This window comes from Microcebus murinus, chromosome 7, assembly GCF_040939455.1.
Source record: "Microcebus murinus isolate Inina chromosome 7, M.murinus_Inina_mat1.0, whole genome shotgun sequence".
NCBI lineage: Eukaryota > Metazoa > Chordata > Mammalia > Primates > Cheirogaleidae > Microcebus > Microcebus murinus.
The window spans coordinates 15,983,712-16,001,111 of record NC_134110.1 but is presented as its reverse complement, the minus strand read 5'-3'; the positions used below and the strand labels follow the sequence as shown (position 1 = coordinate 16,001,111).

Sequence of the window (17,400 nt, the reverse complement as noted above, 5' to 3'; positions counted from 1 at the left end):
GGTTTTACTTCTTCCCTTCCCATCTGGATGCTTTTAATTTTTTCATCTTGCCTATTGCCCTGGCTAGAACCCCCAGTACAAGTTTGAATAGAAATGGTGAGAGAATACATCCTTGTCTTATTCCCGATCTCTGGGGTGGAAGCTTACCATATTTTGCACCAATATATTAGCTATGACTTTTTCTTAAATGTTTTATCAGGTTGAAGATGTTCTTCTATTTTTAGTTTTTTGAATGTTTTTATCAAGAAAGAAAATGTTTTTATCAAGATTTTGTCAAGTGTTAAATACTTTTTCTATATCCATTGAGATTATCATGTTCTTTCATTCTAATAATACATTTTTATTATGTTTTTTATTATTTTTATTATATGTTTATTATGTTTTTATTATATGTTGCACTAACTTTGTATTCATGAGATAAATCCCACTTAGTTATACTGTATAAGCCTCTTTATATGTTGCCGGATTCAGTTCTGTTAGCGTTGAGGATTTTTGCATCCATATTAGAGGATATTGGCCTGTAGTTCTCTTTTCTTTGTCTGATTTTGGTATGTGAATTATATAGGCTCCACAGAATGAGTTGGGAAGTGTACCCTCCTCTTCCACTTTTTTGGAAGAGTTTGTGAATAATTGGTGTTTAAATTTTTGGTATAATTCACCAGTGAAAACATCTACTCCTGGACTTCTCTTTGTTGGAAATTTTTAGAATACTAGATCAATCTTTTATTTGGATCTATTTAAATTTTTAAATTTTTTCTTGAGTCAGGTTTGGTAGTATGTCTTTCTATGAATTTGTCCTTTTCATGTAGGTTGTCTAAGTTGGTACATATAAATTTCCTTATAATTCCTTTATATTTTTTATTTCCATAATGTCAGTAGTAATCTTTCATTACTGATTTTAGTAATTTGTGTCTCCTCTATTTTTTTGTAGTCTAGCTAAGGGCATGTCAGTTTTGTTCATTTTTTCCCAAGAACCAACTTTGGTTTCATTGAGTTTCTCTATTGTTTGTCTATTTTCTATTTCATTTATTTTCACTCCAATGTACATTATCCCTTTGTTCTGCTTTAGATTTATTGTTCTTTTCCAGTTTTTTAAGGTTGAAGGCAGGTTATTGATTTGAAACCTTTCTGAATATAGGCATTTATAGCTATATATAACCATTTAAATAATGCTTCAGCTGCATATCATAAGTTTTAGTATGTTGTATTTTACTTTTCATTAATCTCAAGGAACTTTCTAATCTTCCTCGTGATTGCTTCTTTGACCCACTGATTAATAATATATTATTTAATTTTCAGGTATTTGTGAATTTCCCAAATGTCCTTTTGTTAGTCATTTCTAATTTCATTCCATTGTGGTCAGAGAACATACTTGGTATGATTTCAATCCTATTAAAAATATTAGGACCTGTTTAATGACATATGTTTTACCCCAGGGAATGTTCCATGCACACTTTAGAAGAATTTACATTCTGCAAATGTTGGGTAGAGTGTTCTATAGATGTCTGTTAGGTCTACTCAGCTTAAAGTATTGTTCCAGTCTTCTATTTCTTTGTTGATCTTCTTTCTAGTTGTATTATCCATTATTGCAAGTGAGGCACTGAAGTAACCAATTGTTATTGTTGGTCTATTTCTCTTTTCAATTTTGTCAGTTTTTGCTTCATACGTTCTTGTTCCACCAGTTGTTAGGTGGATATATGTGCCTAATTATGCCTTCTTGATGAATTGACCTGTTTATTATGTAATTTCTCTGTGTCTAGCAATAATTTTTACCTTAAAGTCTATTTTATGACATTATTGTACCTACTCCAGCCTTATTTGTTACTGTTTGCATGGTATATCTTTTTTCATCTTTTTACTTTCAACTTATTTGGATGATTGAATCTAAAGTGTTTCTCCTGTAGTCAGCATACAGTTGGACCATTTTTACCCATTCTGCCCTCTCTGCTGATGTAAATGGAATGTTTAATCTATTTACATTTGATATAATTATTCATAAGGTGGGATGTAATATGCCCTTTTGTGTCTTTTTGTTCCTTTATTCCTCCATTATTTCTGTGCCTTCTTATGTTAGTAGATGTTTTCTAGTGTATCATTTTAATTTCTTTGTAGCTTTTACTATATGTTCTTAAACTATTAGTGGTTTTCTGAGGATTATAATTAAACGTTGTAATTTTTAACAACATAGTTTGGACCAATACCCATCTCAATAATATAAAAAACTTTTGTTCATATGTCTTTTCCTTCCTTTCCTTTTACTATTATTGTCATACAAATTGTTTTTTCACTTAGTGCACATCAACACAGATTTATAATTATTGTTTTATGCAGTTGCCTCTTAAATCAGATGCGGGAGTTATGAACAAAAAATGCATTCATACTGTTTGTTATATTTATTTATATAGTTACATTTATCAGTGCTATTTCTCCATGTGGATTCTAATTACTGTCTACTGTCCTTTCATTTCAGCCTGAAAGATTTTATTATTTCTTATGGGAAGACTTGCTAATGAATTTCTTTTGTGTACCTGGGAATGCCCTGATTTCTTTTTTTTACTCCCCACCACCCTTGATTTCTCCTTCATTTTTGAAGGATGGTTTTTCTGAATATAGAATTCTTACTTGGTAGTCATTCACTTTCAGGACTTTGAATATGTCATCCCACTGCTTTCTAGCCTCCATGGTTCCTGGTGAAGATGCTTTGTAAATGAGTCACTTCTCTCTTTCTTTCAAGATCGTCTTTGTTGTGATTTATGTGTCCAGGCATGGATCTTCTTGAGTTTATCCTATTTAGGGCTCACTGAGCTTCCTGTGTGAATAGATCAATTTTTTAAATCAAATTTCAAAATCTTCAGCTATTATTTTTTCAAATGTTCTTTCTGCCTCTTTCTCTTTCCCTTCTGGGACTCCAATTATGCATATGTTGGTATGCTTGACATTGTCTCACAAGTTTTTGAGGCTCTATTCATTTTTCTTCATTCTATCTTCTGTTTTTCAGATGAGATAATCTCGGTTGACCTCTATTTGTTTGCCGAGTCTTTATTCTGCTTGTTCAAATCTGTTGAGCACCTCTTGTGAATTTTTCATTTTATTTTCAACTTCAGAATTTATATTTGGTTAAAGTAAATTCTTTTATAAATATTTACTATTTGGTGGGGGCATTTTCATACTTTCCTTAGACATAATTTTTCTTTAGTTCTTTGACACATTTTAAATAGCTGATTTAAAGCCTTTGTCTAAAAGTCCAATGTCTATACTTCCTTGGGTGCAATTTCTATTGATTTTTTTTCACTGTGTATACAACATACTTTTTATGTCTCAATTTTTGTAGAAAACTGGACATTTTAAAGAATCATGTGGCCATTTTAAAGAATAATGTGGTACTCTGGAAATCATATTTACTTACCTCCCTGCCAAGGTTTGATGTACTTGCTATTTCTTATTTAGAGACTCTTCTGAACAAATTCAGTAGTCTATATCCTTTGTAATGCATGGACACTGAAGTTGCTGCTTGGGTGGTTTAGTGGTCAGCTAATGACTGGGCAGAGATTTACCTAAACATCTAAAACCAGGAGGTCTCCCAGTCTGTGTCAAAGTTCTGTGCATGTTGGGGCACCCCTTCAACACTCAGCCAGGAAGGTGACAGCTCTGCCTTTGGTTTCACTTTCTGCTTGTACATCAAGGCCAACCTAAGATGACAGCTCTGGATGTTCTTAGGTCTTTCCTGAGCAGGAGTATAACCTTTAAAATGTGCAAAGCTCTATGAATGTGAATGACCATCTAAATTTCCAGCAATATGAGAGCTTTTCCAACCCCCTATGGACATCTCAATCCACAGCTTTAAGTTTTAGGCCAGCCTACTATTTGCTCCAAGGGTTATCTACCACTTTGGGAAGCCACAAAATTAATCAATTGCCTCTGAGACTTTTTCAACAAATGACCTTGAGGAAAAGGCTTTTAACACCTGGCAAGGTCCAATCTGGTAAAATAAAGACAGTCTGACAAGTGAGGTCTTCCAGGGAACTGCCAGACAGTCCAAATAATGACAATTTTCTGGGAATGAAGCTTTAAAGGAGTTCCAACCCCATTCTGCCCCCTCTAGTGGCTTTCAGGCTGCTGGTTTTCAAGGATAAGCAGAGATGGAAAGGGATGGGTATGGAAATAAGACAAGTTAAAGATGCCACAAAATTCACTGTTCATACTGAGATTCAGCCATTTCTCTTGAATAAGTATTCCTTGCATTGTTGCAGCCTTTAATAACTTCCTGAACTCTGAAAACAGTTGATTCTGACATTATTTTGCTAATTTTCTTCTTGCTTTTATGGAAGAGAGAATTTTCAGAGATCCTTGCCCCACCATTTTCACTGGCTTTGATTTAAATATTTAAAACTCCCTTTTCTTTCTTGACAAAATGAATTTGGTTAAACCAATGAAGCCGCCATCATGGAAACTTCTGAGCATTCACATGATTCAATCACAATTATTCTATAAAATAATCAGAATATATTTGGTTGCTGTGAGATGCAAGCAAACTGGATACAGTATGAGTTTGAGAAAATGGCCATACTCCAAATGAATGTTGCCAAAATTTTTCAGAGAGCAGATTTAGAGTCTCGGAAAATCCTTTCATTATAAATATGTATTTAAAACTTGGATCATTATAGACTCAAAAATCACTAGACAAAACCCGATATTCTTTAACATAGGTAGTAATAATAATCTGCACCTGTGAGTGGAAGAAAACACAGCCAATCCTTGCAAGTCTCTTAATTACACAGAGAAATGATCTCCAAATGCTCCACCTCCTGCCCAGCCACCACACTGGGCTGCCAGTACTTTTCTTTCTTTGAAGTACAAGGGACCATACAGTCATGCTTCAAAGAGAACATCCTACTTTGAGAGATTGCTGTGAAGCAATCTCTTTTCTTGACCGAGGGTAACAGTCACTCAGCTATGATCAATCCCTTTCCTAGAGACATCTGCATCATTTTCAGATCTATTAGCTGGCTCATGACAGAGGGAGGTACTTCCCAGGTAGGAATAGGGAGATTTGGATTTTTAGACAGACATTGAGCTATTTTCAAGAATATAGACTTTATAAAAATCCCTTTTGAAGAAAAGGCAAGATATTCACCCAGTTCCTAAAAAAATGTAGGAGCTCCTCATTAGGAGTGAGCAGGAGTAAATAGAAATCACAAGAATAAAAGCATAATAAAATGGCCAGGGGTACATAAGGAAGCTTGAAGTAAGATTCTTACAGAGAGTGTGTTTTTGAGCCTGTGAAATTAATTTACAACTCAATAATTATATCAGGTTGCATTAGAGTTGGTCCAGTTAGGAATCCATATTCATAAGTCATCTAAATGTTTTGATTTGTGCTGAAGCAATGTATCATGTTAAGCACTTTATAGTAATGATAAAAATGTCTGACTTTTCAAATTAAGGAAGAGAAACATACCTTTACTATCTAATAATTTTTAAAACTGGGTTTGCAAGTTCTGAAAGATTACAAAGTAGGTATATATTTTAGGACAAACTATACTCAGAGCCCCATAAGCCAACTGGTGTTGAATCCTTTTTTCTTTGACTGTAAACATTTTAATTCACAATGTTCAATGTGAAACAAAACTGAGATGTTCATTAAACTAGTCAGACAAGCCAGAATGTGAAAGGTTTTAGTGAACCATTGACCACAGTTGTTTAATATACACCTAACTTTTCCAGAACTGGAAGACCAGATAAACAAAAAAATGGATCACTCTTTTCTATTACTCAGAGTGGATGCTCTACCAGCCACGGATCTTTTGCGTATTGATCATTTAAGAAATTTTAAAAGTGGGATCAATGTATGTATTAATTGAAGATGTAACATTTCATCTACGCAACATAATTGAGGTTTCTGTTATGATAACAATTAGGTATGCTGATAGGGAAATCCACAAAATGGGGTCCCCTTTGTACTACGTCATACGAAGGCCTCTGCTTATGAAGCTACCCTGGACTTTAAAAGTTACCACTAACCATACATGAACTCACTGATGGAAACTTACCTAACAGATGATACTTTCCAAGTAGCTCACTTTTTTTTTTTTTGCATTACTCTTACTTGTGTGAGGTATTTTTCTACCTACCAAAACTGTTGCTCTAGAAAACAACATATATTTTTAGATTCATTTTTCTGAAAAGCTTCGGACACAATCCAAATACACAGCATGTAGCAATTTTTCTCCGGTTGACAACATTCCTTTATAACATCAAAAGATTAAGAATGACATCAGAGAATCCAGCACAAAATTTCCAAAATGAACAGCACCAGGGAATCACATATGTTCCATTTCTCACCATTAAACTCAGGTGCTGCACCCAAGGATTAAAGTTGTGACTGCCCAAAGGTTGTTTTCCCAGCCCACTGCTGGCGTTCAGCACACTGCAGTTTATAATGAGTAGAGAGAGGTTGTTTGGGTGGTAAGCTTCTTTGTAAAATTTCAGACAAAGTAAAACTAATGTGTTATCTCAACGAGAATCCTGAATATCAGGTTAGCACATTTCATAGCTCCATTCCAAGACACAGGATTGTAGAGGATGAAATAGAAAAATGTAGCGATATATTTACTGTCACTTAAGTGATAGGTAGCAGTCACTTAGGCCTGAAGAACATTTGTGAAGTTTCATGCCACATTTTTTCACCTGCCAACTTATATACATGTAGAGGTTATGCTACAACTTCAATTATTCCAAAGGATGAAAGAACTGTTACATTTTGATATAGATCTTCAGTTCCTATTATACTACAAGCCTTTGAAATGTTAAGGCTGAATAGAGCAAGTTATGAAAAGGGACAAGGGGAAGTAAGAACAGTACAATACAGTGGGAACACATGGTAACTTTCTGCCTTCGCCATTCTACGTGGATAGTGTGTTTTCTGGGCAGCAGGTGGTATGACTGCAAAAAGATCACACATTTGTCAGTAATTATGTAGGATCTTTTGGCACTGCTAGGGCCTAGCATTACAGATAATAAAATTCCATCAACCAAATTTTTGATTAAGTCTGAAATTTTTTGAAAATAATTTTTCTACTAAGTAAACCTTCTTGGTTCTCATATCAGTCCTGCTTTTTTTTATTAAAATAAAAAAAAATTTAAAAAGAATCACTTCATAGCAACTAGATGAACATCTGGCAGCACAGCAATGTTAAAATGGCATCCTTTCAAAGAAAGAGCAAATACGTGACTCCTCCACGAAGAGCAGTTCTTTCTGGCAGGGTGGAGGCTCACAGACTTTCTGTTTCTGGACTTCCCTGCAAGTCCAAGGCTGAATTTGGACCCTGCTTTTCCTATATTTTTTCAGTGGAATCTGGACAATATGTTAAGTATATAAGAAACTAGGGTCAAAATGAAGATAATCTCATGCAGTAGGTAAATAAATGTGTAAAGGCTGTACTTAGAATCACTCTGCTATAAACTTGTAGAAGTAGTTGAGTCTGTCTTTCACATGTAACAAAAATACTTCAGTCAGTATAAATGTAACCATAAACCCATCTAACAAGAACACTGGAGGTCTCATTTTGATGTGTATTTTCTCCCCTTTTCTCATTATATGGAAACTGTTTAAATCTACAAACAAAAGGATCAGATTTTGGAAAGCTTTGAATATGCCTTCAAAAAAATCTTAGCAGGAAATAAAACAATTTCATTTTTCTGTAAATAGTCTTTTAAAATACAAATGTATTTCTTTACAATCTACATTTTTGTTTTAAAAATCCCTCACAAAGTCGCTTAACACATTGCAAAACTTAGAAATGGCTGTAACTTCCCAGAGGGTGTGTGTCTGGGCTCCTTGCTGAGCCTCCATGGGAGGCTAACTCGGCTCCAGACTACGTAGGCCAGGGGACTGCCGACACTCTAAAAACTGACACGTTTCCCCTGGAGAAATGGTGGAGAATAACCTCTTGGGTTATTCTCTGGGGAATAACCCAAGAAATAATTCTCTGGGGAAAGAAAGTGATGAGAAGTATCACTGAAGATATGTGTGATCAAAAATTAATTTGGCTATAATACCAAATTATAGTTCTTCAGGGACAGGAAACTTCTTTAAATTAGATTTGGGAGGCTCACCAATCTAAACAGTTTATGGATAAGACACACTCACATAAAAAGGAAAAACACAGAAGACAAAGGGTCCTTAATTTGTGGGAGGATATATTCCAACTTGGGGGAAGGGTGGAGGCATTTTAGCTCTGAAGCTCAATCGTGACATTTCCAGAGAGTTCCTCAGTGCCTCCACATTTGACAGGACGAGGTGGAAGCGCCTGTTCTGGCCTGGCTGGACTCTCCCGCCCTGCCGCACACCGCGTGTGACGTGCAGGCAGCCGCAGTGTCGAGCTGGCAGCGCTCCTGAGGCGCTTGTCTTGAGTGTTTATCAGCTCAGCAGGTCAAAAGTCTGCAGACACTGGGTGGAGCAGCAGTAAGCCACAAAACTAACAGTTGTCCTCCTGGAAGGGGAAAAAAGGGAGAGAAGAACACTGTGAGTTCAAGATGAAAGTCTCTGGATCCTTTCCACTGGAGACAGTCTTGTTTCTTTGTTTAAAGGAAGGATTAGGCATGGTCAACAAACTGCATAATAGAAATGTAAATTTCCTTTTGAAACTGAGCACTGGAATCAGGTGAGATATGTGTGTGCATACGTGTACTCATTTTAATAGCAGTGTTCAGATGACATGCTATCTCTAAAGTAGCAGCCAAGGAAAAACAAGCCTTTTCCATATTATGTTCTGAATTCTACATACTAGACCCAACCAATAGTGCAATCAGGGAATTTGAAGTACATTATAAAATCATATATATGTGGAAAATGTCACCAATGTAGCCAGAACACATATATATTGCAGAGCTTAAACAACATAATTTTAAGGAATTTATCCTGCAGATGTATTCACATAGATTGAGCGTAGAGGAAATTTCAGAATCTGAATAATACAGTTCGAAGGTTTTCCCACATAACAGAGGAATCCCTTCTCAAGCTCCTGTTTGGGCACCTTTGCGCAGCGTGTCACAAGCCCTCGGGGGCCTCTGATCCATCTGGACAGCTCCAATAGTCTACTGTTGTTTTCACAAGACCCTCTGTGCTGTTTTCCATTTTCTCACCCCTTAATCTAGTCTCTGCCTTCCTCTGTGGCCCAGGAAGGGGACCCGTCCAGACTCTACCACTGAAGCTGCCTGATCTCTGGCTTCTGGTTAGGCCAGTGGGAGGCACCTGTGGGAAGATGAAGGGCAGGAAGAGAGAAAGGTGTTTCTATCCCACTCCTTCTCTGCCCCTGTGACTAGAGCTCCCATGAGGCAGGCCCCTTTGACAGCTCTGGTTCTCACCAAGCTCCTGAGCTCCCCTTGCCCCTCAGGCCGGCGGATTGAGGATGGCAAGGGTTCCTACTGTTGTGGGTCCCTAGGGGCCTCATCATCCTTGTGGGTGCTCTGAACTCTGCCTGAACTTGAGTAAACTGTCTCTCTTCATTAGTTTCTCTTCAGAATCCCAGCTGAATGTGTACTTTGTTCTCCAGCCCTAATACAGTGTGTGTTATGGGGTGTGGCCCAAGGAAACAGTCCATCAAGATGACATTCTGGGGTTGGGATGGTGAGTGCATGCATGGCCTCCTTGCTAGGGAGAAGTGGGGCACTGCTGATCTGTTGAATGCTGTGGCACCACGATTACTCAAAGTATCACTTAACCAGAATGTCAGTGGAGGTAAGGTATAGGGAGATTGACTGGCTGTGGGACTTGGTTGCTATGACATACAGTGAATTAAAAGTTTGTGGAGTGGGATGGCTTCTTCCAACTGTGCTAAAGAGATCTCCAAAAGAAAAAGATAAGCTCAGTGCCTTGAAATGTCAACTCAAGGCATGGGCAGAATAGCAGATAGTTTCTAGAGTGGCCTTAAAGGAATCTTTATCCTCTGAAGGTATAATGAACAAGGCTGAAGCCTGAATGTAGAGGTTTCAGGATCACATGCCAGATAAAGGTATATTTATGTCAAATCTTTCACATGGGGAAAGGTGCTGGTTGAGAAGGAGTGGGAACTTGAGACTTGAGATTTATGCCTTTGGACAGGCATAAATTTCAGAACCATGAACCTCTAACATCTGTACACACATCTTCATATCAGAAACAGGCCTTTCCAACTTCTAAGAAAACTAGCATTCCCATGCATAAAAATGTTTCAGTGGCTTCATCTGAGGAGGCTACCCTAAAAAGTAAGGGCCTGTTTTTTCAAGAGCCACCACTACCATCAACACTCATTGCCTTTAGGGCCATAAAGAGAGTACAAATCTCCTCATGATCCAGACAGCTCACTGCAAGGTCCACTCCTCAAGGAAATAATGTATGCACTGAAGGAGCTTAAGGACTTTGTCAAAGTGTATTAGTAGGAACCTGGAGAGCATACATGGAAATGGATTCTAAGTCAACAAGAATAGATGGTAAGGTTGGATCAGGCCACCAAGGATCCTTCACCAAGGCCTCAGGATACAATGTGTTACTCAAGCACCTGGAATGGTTAGCAAAAGCCTTGACTCAGAGGAGGCCTACAGTCAATGAGACAGAGATGCTAGAATTCTTCTTGCAGACTCTAGAGGGAAGAGATCAAAGGCTTATAGAAATGGGAATGTTGGAGTGGACTCAAGGTGGTATACCCCGCTCAGCCACCCCCTGAAAATCTTTAAGAGGGTCAGGAGGTCTTTCCATTCTCTAAGGTATATATATTTGCAAGGGGAATACAAATTGGAAGTAGCAAGTACACTTGGTGCCTTAGTAAGATGTGCTAAGAGGTGAGAGAGAAACCCTGCAAAAGCTCAGTTACCTGATACATCAGTGGAATTTCAAATGGGAAGATTTGTATCTGGAAATGCCCACTATGAAGAAACAGATACACACTTGTGAGGACCTTTTGGATTTTGGAGGAAAATATATTTGGGCAGTGACTTTTGGTTCTGCCAAGATGAGGCAGCCACATTCCTCCCAGGCCCTTCCTCTTAGAACTAAAACACTCTGGTCATAACATAACAAACAGGCATAGGAAGACTCTGAAAAGCAGAACAAAGGCAGACAGCCTAGGGGCCTTGGAACCTGAGGAACAACACAGCAGTGGTGAGTTCCCTGAGTTAGTTTATTGCTTCATATACTGTAGACAGGATGCTGAAGAACCACCAACAGGCAAGATAAAAACACCTCCCAAAAAAGCCTATTCCCCCAAGGGAAAGGACTGGGACAGAGAAATCTAAGGCTGGGCATAGGGGGACAGTAAGAACTAAAGGTGCTGGGTTTCTTTTAGGGATGAGAAAATGTTCTGAAATTGACTGTGGTGATGGCTGCACATATCAGTAAACATACTAAAAACCACTGAATTGTATACTTTAAGTGGATGAAATTGTATGATATGTGAATTATCTCAATATAGCTGTTGAAAAATAAGAGAGCTAACAGGAGAAAGATAAATCCACAATTAGAATTGGGAACTTCAATACCTTAATCTCAGTAACAGACAAAATTACTAGATAGAAAATCAGTAAAGGTATAGAAGAACTGAACAACACAATGAACCAAAGGATCTAACTGACATATATAGAACACTACACTCAACAGTAGCAGAATGTACATTTTTTGTTCAAATGCTCATAGAAGATTCACCAAGATAAACTATATCCAAGTCTATTAAACAAACCTCAACAAGTTTGAAAGAACTGAAATCACATAAAAAAGATGTCTGGTTTTATCTGTAACACACAAAGAGCCAGGAAACTGTCACACCTGTCTTTACAACAAGCACAAGTTGAACAAACTCAAAATCAACAACTTTTTCCCAATCCATCAGAGAACTAAAACTGAACAACAAACTGCAACCTCAAAATCTGGAGAGAGAGGTGAATCCAGAAAGTCACAGCTGAGCTCTGTTTACCTGAGCGAAGCTGCTAGAGCCATAAACTGGTAGAAATACTTAAATGAGAATGTTTATAAATTCTGGGACATAAACTCACACATTAAAAGATCAAAAATCATAGAAACTATATTTGCATATTACAATGGAATTAAACTAGAAATCAATAAAAAAAGAAAGTGGAAAATCCCCAAATATTTGAAAATTAAACAACTCAATTCTAAATAGTATTTGGGTTAAAGAAGAAATCCCAAAAGAAATTAAAAATACATTAAACTAAATGAAAATGAAATACAACTCATCAAAAAATTATAGGAGGCAGCAAAAACAATACTTAAAGGGAAATATATAGCATAAATACATATATTAGAAAAGAAGGAGGATCTAAAATCAATCATTCAGGTGTCTACCAGGTAAACAGGGAACAGAAGAGCAATTTAAGTCTAAAGCAGTAAAAATCATATGAGTATGTTCTCCCAAAGCCTGAAAATCAAACAGCCCAGTTCCTTGACCCATGGATCAAATTACCAAAATTCCATGGGTCAAGAAAGTCTCAAAGAAACTAAAAAATACATGAACTGAATGAAGATGAAAATACAAATCAAGTATCAAAAATCTAGGGACATAGCTAGAGCAGTGCTGAGAGAAATTTATAGCACTAATGCTTAAATTAAAACAGAGGAAAGGTCTCAAATCAATAATCTAAGCTTCTACCTCAAGAACCTAAGAAAAGAGCAAAATAAACCCAAAGCAAGCAGAAGGACTGAAATAACAAAGAGGAGAAACTAATGAAATGAAAAACATCACAAAGATTAAGAAGAACAATAAACTAATAAATCTTTAGCAAGACAAAGATAAAAAGAGGGAACACACAAATTCATATTAGAAATGAAACAGGTGATCTCACCACAGATCCTACAGCCATTAGAAAGATATAAGGGAATACTATGAACAACTCTATGCTCATAAATTTGTCAATTTAGAAGAAAGGGACTAATTCCTTGAAAATCACAAACTACCAAAACTTAACTGAGATAAAACAGACAACTGGCATAGTCCTATAATCATTTTAAAAAATTGAATTTGTAATTTAAAAAAAGAAAAGAAACTTCCATGCCCAGATGGTTTCACTGGAGAATTCTTACAAACATTGTTAAAAGAATTATACAATCTCCTTCAGAAAAATAAAGAAAGAGGAACACTTCCCAACTTATTTTATGAGGGCAGTATTACCCTGACTCCCAAACCAGACAAAGATAACATAAGACCAGAAAACTATAGACCATTATCTTTCATGTACATAAATTTAAAAATTTTCAACAAAGTATTAAAAATTAAATATAGAAATGTATTAAAGAATTATATATCATGATCAAGTGAGAATTATTCTAGGTGTGTAATGTTGGCTTAATATTTGATAGTATCATTCATTGTATCTATCAATAGGCAAAAGAAGAAAAATATGATCATATTGCTAGACTCAGAAAAAGCATGTGATAACATACAACATTCATTCATGATAAAAACTCTCAGCAAACTATGAATAGAGGGAGATCTGTAATTTGATAAAGAGAACATTAAAAAAAAGCCTACTGCTAACATTATACTTAACAGTGAAAGGCTGAATGTTTTCCCTCTAAAATTGGGAACAAGGCAAGGATGTCTATTCTCACAACCTAAGTCACCATAGTACTGGAAGTTCTAACCACTGCAATAAGGCAAGAAAAAGAAACAAAAGGCATATAGACTGGAAAGGAAGAAATGAAATTATTCCTTGGCAGATAGCATGACATGATTGTCTATGTAGAAAATCCCAAGGCATCTACAAAAAATACTCCTAAGATAGGCAAATTCAGTAAGGATGTAAGATCAAAATACAAAAATCAATTGCATTTCCATATCCTAACAATGAACACATGGAAACAGAAATCTAAAAACACAGTATCATTTATAGCCACACAAAAAAGTGAAATATTTTGGTATAAGCTCAATAAAACATTTAAGGATCTGTATGCTGAAAATTATAAGATGCTGATGAAAGAAGTAAAAGAAGACCTAAATAAATGGAGAGACACCTCATGTTCATGGATTAGAAGACTCATCATAGTAAAGATGTCAATTCTCTCCAAATCAATCTATACAGGTTAAATACAATTCTTATCAAAATTCCAACAAGGTTTTTTGTAGACAAAGATAAGCTTATTCTAAAGAATAAAGTGGAAGTATCACTCTACCTGATATTAAGGCCTATTATATAGCTACAGTAATTAAGACATTTTGGTATTGGCTGAGAGATAAAGACAGATCAACTGAATGGAATTAAGAACAGCTATAATTATATGACATATGATTCACACAATATATACATATAATTATATATATAATAAATAATATAATTATATAGTCTTAGATTTCTTAGGACACAAAATACACTAACTATAACATTAAAATGGATAAATTTGACTTGATTAAAATAAAAAACTGGTTTTCAAATGACAGCTTTAGGCTGGGGGTGGTGGCTCACGCCTGTAATCCTAGCACTCTGGGAGGTCAAGGAGGGCGGATTGCTCGAGGTCAGGAGTTCGAAACCAGCCTGAGCGAGACCCTGTCTCTACTAAAAACAGAAAGAAATTAATTGACCAACTAAAGATATATATGCAAAAAATTAGCCAGGCATGGTGGCGCATCCTGTAGTCCCAGCTACTCGGGAGGCTGAGGCAGTAGGATCGCTTGAGCCCAGGAGATTGAGGTTGCTGTGAGCTAGGCGATGCTATGGCACTCACTCTAGCCTGGGCAACAAAGTGAGACTCTGTCTCAAAAAAATATGACAGGTTTAAGAAAGTAAAAAGCTAAGCATGACTTGTGAATTTTTTTTAGTTTAGGAAATTATATAAATGTTAAATTATTAGATACTTTGTATTGCCTCTAATTTGTTAAAAATAAAGTTGGTTAGAACCCCAGTTCAGATCATTTTTATGCCACATAAAAATGTACACATTGGTATAAATCACAATTGAAAAGAACCTCAGACATAAAATGATTTTAAATGTCAAGTGCATTTTGGTAGATTAACTGACAAAACGTAACTCTCCCTGTGCTTGGTTTTGTTTTTTCCAAAAGATAATCATGTTAAGTGGAAATCATTCATAGAAGGGATATTCACACCAAAACCATTGAGTTTTCAAAAGTAAAGCTTCCAAGCAAGAGAATCCAAATCCATGAAGATAGGGGTTTAAACTCACTGAAGCATAATACCCATTGGATCATCATTAACTCCTTAGGAAGCTCAAGGGGGCGGGGTGAGCAAGCTGGAGGTGCTGTATTTGTGCTACAAAGAAATCCCAGGGCTGTGTACTTGCTTTTGTGAAACTCATCTAATAACATATTGTATCTGCTTGTTGTGTTATTAACCTGGATTGTTACAAGCACACCAAATCTGCTGCCTTAAGAATGGATTTGTGTTGGTTAAGTCTTGGATTAATTCCAAAACTGTGGCACCAGAGACATGAGAGTTTTTGGGGAGAAACTCTGAGCTAAGCAGTAAGCTCTACAGTTAAGAAAAAGATGCTGTTAAATCCCACAAAGAACATCAGACATGACATTTGTTGCTTTAGAATCTCTGAGCATATTTACAGGCAAGGCAGAAGAAAGAGCATTTCAGCTTGGTTTGAAAATACATAAATACCACTATTCCTTAAAAGAACAAATCACAATGATGTTGGTACATATTGGAACCCACGAAAATCATAAGAAATGTGGGATTTTTTTCTGCAAACATGTTTCCTGATTAAAAACAAAAAGCATATCTTTGAGTCATACAGAAATTCAAGCCAAAAGAAAAATAATATTTACAAGACAGAATTGATCAGATAAAATCCTGAGCCTCTATACATATTAACTTACTGAAGAATCATCTAATAACATTGTATTTGCATGTTACATTTATGCTAATTAGTGACTGTCTCTCATGGGAAGGTTCTGTGTGCAAAATCAGGGGCTTAAATGTCACATAGTTGCTTCCTTCTCGATTGGTCCTTGCCCTAGACACTGGGAGTGAGATGTGTATGTGAAAAGAATTGGGAGGTTTGGTCACAGCAGAATTCCTAATACCTACTACAGAGCATGGCACATAGCAAATGGTCAATAAGTAGTTTTTGAATGTTAGATTGAGGAAGAAACTGTTAAGAATAATTTACTTAAATTTGTTGAAGCATATTTCACTTGTGGAAAATGTCATAAGTCACCTTAAGAGGGTGCCAATGAATAGACTTCTGCTGAAAGAAAAAAAATCCCCACGAGAGTATGCAAGTAATGTCAGTACTACTGGTATTACTTGGTTTCATAGAAGAAGCAAAATGTAAAACATTTCATGAGGACAAAATCAGATAAGAATTATATAGAAGAGATTACTAAAAAATGAAACTACTAGTGAGTGGGAGAAGGGAGTATTAAATTGTTCTGAAAGACAAAGGGAAACCTTAAGATGAAGCTAGTTCTGCATGCCCTCGAACAAACAGGTCTGTATCCCAAGGCATGACGACAGCCCAGACATCTGGCATTCTCACATAATCACTCAATCCTGGAAAACCAAAATTCCTGAGAGAACCAAGCTCCATAACCCCAAGCTTGAAAGCAGCCTGCCTGAGCCCTTCGTACCACTGCCTTCCACAGCGCCCTGCTGGCGGCAGATCCACGTGTTTGCTGACTGACTGGATAAATTAATCAATGAGAGCAGTTCCCCTGAGCTATTTGGAAGTAACCTGAAAGTATTTTTAAAAAACTCACCCCGCCCCCTTGAGCTTCCTAAGGAGTTAATGATGATCCAATGGGTATTATGCTTCAGTGAGTTTAAACCCCTATCTTCATGGATTTGGATTCTCTTGCTTGGAAGCTTTACTAACGCTTTAATAATTACAAATATTTTTAATTCCTGAAGCAATACCAGTTACAAAAATTCAACACCACTCAAAGGAAATCACTGTTATGCTGGTGTAGGAGTCCTTGAAGACTTTTTCTACATATATACAACTGTTTAAATGTATATGTGCATGCATATACTATATATGTGCACATATGTAAACATATATATTCACACCCATAATTGTTTGACAAAAATTGGATCACACTATGCATACTTTTATACAATCTGCTTAAAAACATTTTTTACAAAAAATTTATTTATTTATTTATTTAGAGACAGAGTCTCACTTTGTTGCCCTGCTTAGAATACAGTGGCATCACTGGATTTATATCTTTCTAGACTCTTTAATGCATACACTATACACATACATTAATATGTTTATGTGATATATACACACATATGTTTCAAAAGTATCTTGTTCAGAATATTAGAGAATACTAAATTTTGTATTTATGAGTACTATTCCAAAATTTCTTCATGCTATATGGTGATGCATTTACTAGGTGGCACAATAGCAAAGACATAGATTTAGAGCCAGACTGGTAGGGTTCAAAT

The 17,400-nt window shown here is 36.3% G+C and overlaps 1 protein-coding gene across 6 annotated transcripts in view; it reads right to left on the bottom strand.

Annotated features, from left to right (window-relative positions):
- Window positions 1-8,182: 8,182 nt before the first annotated feature.
- Window positions 8,183-17,400, bottom strand: part of LRRC28 (leucine rich repeat containing 28) — a 113,087-nt gene continuing 103,869 nt past the window's right edge. For all 6 annotated transcript variants that reach the window (XM_076004803.1, XM_076004802.1, XM_076004801.1 and 3 more), the window contains one exon: window positions 8,183-8,492. In XM_076004803.1, coding sequence (XP_075860918.1) covers window positions 8,425-8,492 — 68 coding nt within the window. In that variant the 3' untranslated portion in view covers window positions 8,183-8,424. The remainder of the gene's footprint in view (window positions 8,493-17,400) is intronic.